At 59.7% G+C, this 2,765-nt stretch overlaps 1 protein-coding gene across 1 annotated transcript in view; it reads right to left on the bottom strand.

Moving 5' to 3' along the window:
- Positions 1–2,759, bottom strand: part of EMC8 (ER membrane protein complex subunit 8) — a 14,704-nt gene extending 11,945 nt beyond the window's left edge. Inside the window, exon 1 of the mRNA XM_006152556.3 lies at positions 2,430–2,759. Coding sequence (XP_006152618.1) covers positions 2,430–2,660 — 231 coding nt within the window. The 5' untranslated portion in view covers positions 2,661–2,759. The remainder of the gene's footprint in view (positions 1–2,429) is intronic.
- Between the last annotated feature and the right edge of the window lie 6 nt (positions 2,760–2,765).

Genomic DNA, 2,765 nt, shown 5'->3' with positions numbered 1-2,765 from the left:
CACGCGCCCGGCGTGAGTTTTAAGCCACCAGGTCCGGGACACGAACCGCGGTCGACTATGTGGGAGTCCAGCAACATAGCCATTACGCTAACTGCTGGCTCTCAGTTTTGAACCTATTTTACAACCTTTTTTTAAAAATTTTTTTAAAATAGAGATTTTTGCTATAAGGTGTGTGTGCTTGCCATAGAGACAGAAAGCGAGAGATCACCCCCCAGGGGCAATCGGTTCTCCACTCTCCTCTCGGGATTTTGGGCAGGCCAAACATGTGCGTGGTGTGAGTTTTTCTTCCTTTAAGAATTATTTTATTTATCATTATTATTTTAACTTGACCAGAGAGCAACAGAGTGAGAGACAGAAAGGGAAAGTGAGAAAGCATTCACCCAAGGGGGACCCGGTGTGAGTTTAAGCCACCGGGTCTGGGACTCGAACTGAGGTAAACTACATGGGAGTCCAGCGACAAAGCCATTTCGCTAACTGCTGGTCCCAACACGTGGTGTGAATTTTAAGCCACCAGAGGTCTGGGACTCGAACCATGGTCGGTTACATGGGAGTCCACCAATGAAACCATTACGCCATCTTCTGGTCCCCATTTTACAACTTTTACGTGAAGCTTTTCCCATCAGAACACCTCAAACTTGGCATATCCTAAACAAAACCCCCTCTCCTCCAAGTCTGCTTCTCTGCCTCTATCCTTCAATGAGCGGCACCATCACCTGCCACATGGTCAACTGCAGGGTTTGCATCACCCGATTCCAAGGCAAAGCCAAGAAGCTGGGAGGCGCCCTCACTTGCCGTGTCCCCCAGCCCATGTGTGGCTAGTCAGCGAGTCTGTGGGTTCTCCCTCCCACACCCACAGTCAGCTGAGCCCTCCCTGCCATGAGTCTCCAGCATCCTGGCGCCGCAGGCTGGAGCCATCCCTGGAAGCAGCCCACCTGACCATGCGGCTCTCCTCCAGGGGCTTTCCCTCCCGGGATGGGACAGTGCCCACGGCCTGTGTGAGCCCCGAGGGCAACCCCCAGGGCAATGGCCCCGCCTGCTCGCCCCACCCCACCCCACCTCCAGCTTCCCCCAAACACCCTGGGTCTCGCACCAGTTTTCCTGGTCTTCACACATGCTGGCCCCCTAAGCCCGGCTAGCTTTCTCAGATCCCTCGCCCCACAGGCGGCAGTGTTCTCCGGGACTGTGGGGACCGTGCCCGGGCGGGGCTGTGTCGGACCCACATCCTTCCACACAGGCGCGGCACAAAGCGCACGCTCCAAACCAGCTCCTGGAGGACGGAGCGGCTGCACGGGCTCCCTGAGAACGAGTCTCGGAAGGCCGACGCTTCACAGACCCAACCTCCCTGCAACTCTCCACCGTGATTCAGAGCCTGGATCCGAACACGCGCTCCCCAGCGAGCGCATGTCTTCAGCCAGTAAAACGGCTGACCTCAGAGACACCCCACTACTGTCTTCGGACCAGCAATGACTTGGAAACAAGGCACAAGACGGCTCAGCTCGCGGTTAACAGCACTCAGGTGCATGGCACCCTTAGGCCAGGACGCCTGAGAGGCACTTCCTGCTGCCAGGAATTCCTGGGTGTCACAATTAGGTGAATTTTATTTGGTGACGGGAATGGAGGAGGAATCCTACCTACACCTTCTCAAATTGTGTTCCTTCTTCATTAATTAACTAATGATCTTAAGCATCATAGATAATTTTTTTGGAGAGGTTTTTGCTATAGGACACGTGGCTCGCCAGAAAGAGAGACAGAGACTGAAAGTGAGAAATCACCCCCGAGGGGATGGTCACGCCGCAATCCCTTCTCCTCCTGGGATCTTGGGCACGCATGCACACACGCCCGGTGTGAATTTAAGCCACCAGGTCCGGGACGTGAACCGCGGTCGACTTCCTGGGAGTCCAGCGACATAGCCATTATGCTAACTGCTGGTCCCACGCAGATCATTCTTAAAACCAGACAGTCCGCTGGGCTCGGAGGGGCAGGTCCGAGGCTAGTTCTCTCCGTCGCGTTTCGGAACGCGCCAAGCCTGCTGCCTAAACCCACCCCGGCTGCACTCCCACTAAGCCGGCAGAACAGAACAGCGCGGGACGAAAGGCCTCTGCTCCTCACCTTCGGAACAATGACTTCACTTTCAAAACTAACAGGAACGAATTCTCCCGAGGGGCACGACGCGCCCCCTTTCAGAGCGGAGGTCGGCGGGGCGCTCACCCACGGCAGCCGCGGAGTCGCCTGGTGGGGTGCGCCTCGGCCCCCACGCACGCCCTTCCCGCGGCAGGGACTGTCCACTCGCCCCCGTGGACCGAGCTTGCTTCTGCAAAGGCTGCAGGTTTCGGAGCGTCCGGCGCCCCGGGGCCGGCTAGGGGCCAGCGCGGCCGCGGCTCCTCGGAGGGGCCCCCGGCCTGGGCGGGGAACCGGCGGGGCGCGCTTACCAGGGTGAGGGCCACCTCCAGCATGGGGGCGAGGGCCAGCGTGCCGTGGAAGAGGGGGATGCAGTCCACGAAGAGGGTGTGGTGGGCGCCCGGGCCGCCCAGGGGCAGGTGCTCCTTTCGCGGCTTCTGCTTCTCGGCCACCAGGAGCCCGTTGACGGCGCAGTGCGGGTACTTGGCGCCGTGCAGCACCATCTTGCAGTAGGCCTGGGTGGTCAGCTTCACCCCGGGCATGCTGAGCCCGGGAGGCCCCGCAGGCCCCGGGGCGCGCCCTGCGGCCTGCCCCGCTGCCTGACCCCGCGGCACCTCGGAGAAGCAGGACGAGGCGGCGGCCCGGTG

The sequence above is a fragment of the Tupaia chinensis genome, unplaced genomic scaffold (genome assembly GCF_000334495.1).
Source record: "Tupaia chinensis unplaced genomic scaffold, TupChi_1.0 Scaffold000355_1, whole genome shotgun sequence".
Taxonomy (NCBI): Eukaryota; Metazoa; Chordata; class Mammalia; order Scandentia; family Tupaiidae; genus Tupaia; species Tupaia belangeri.
The sequence above is the reverse complement of the archived record's forward strand: the minus strand, read 5'-3'. Positions and strand labels throughout refer to the sequence as shown.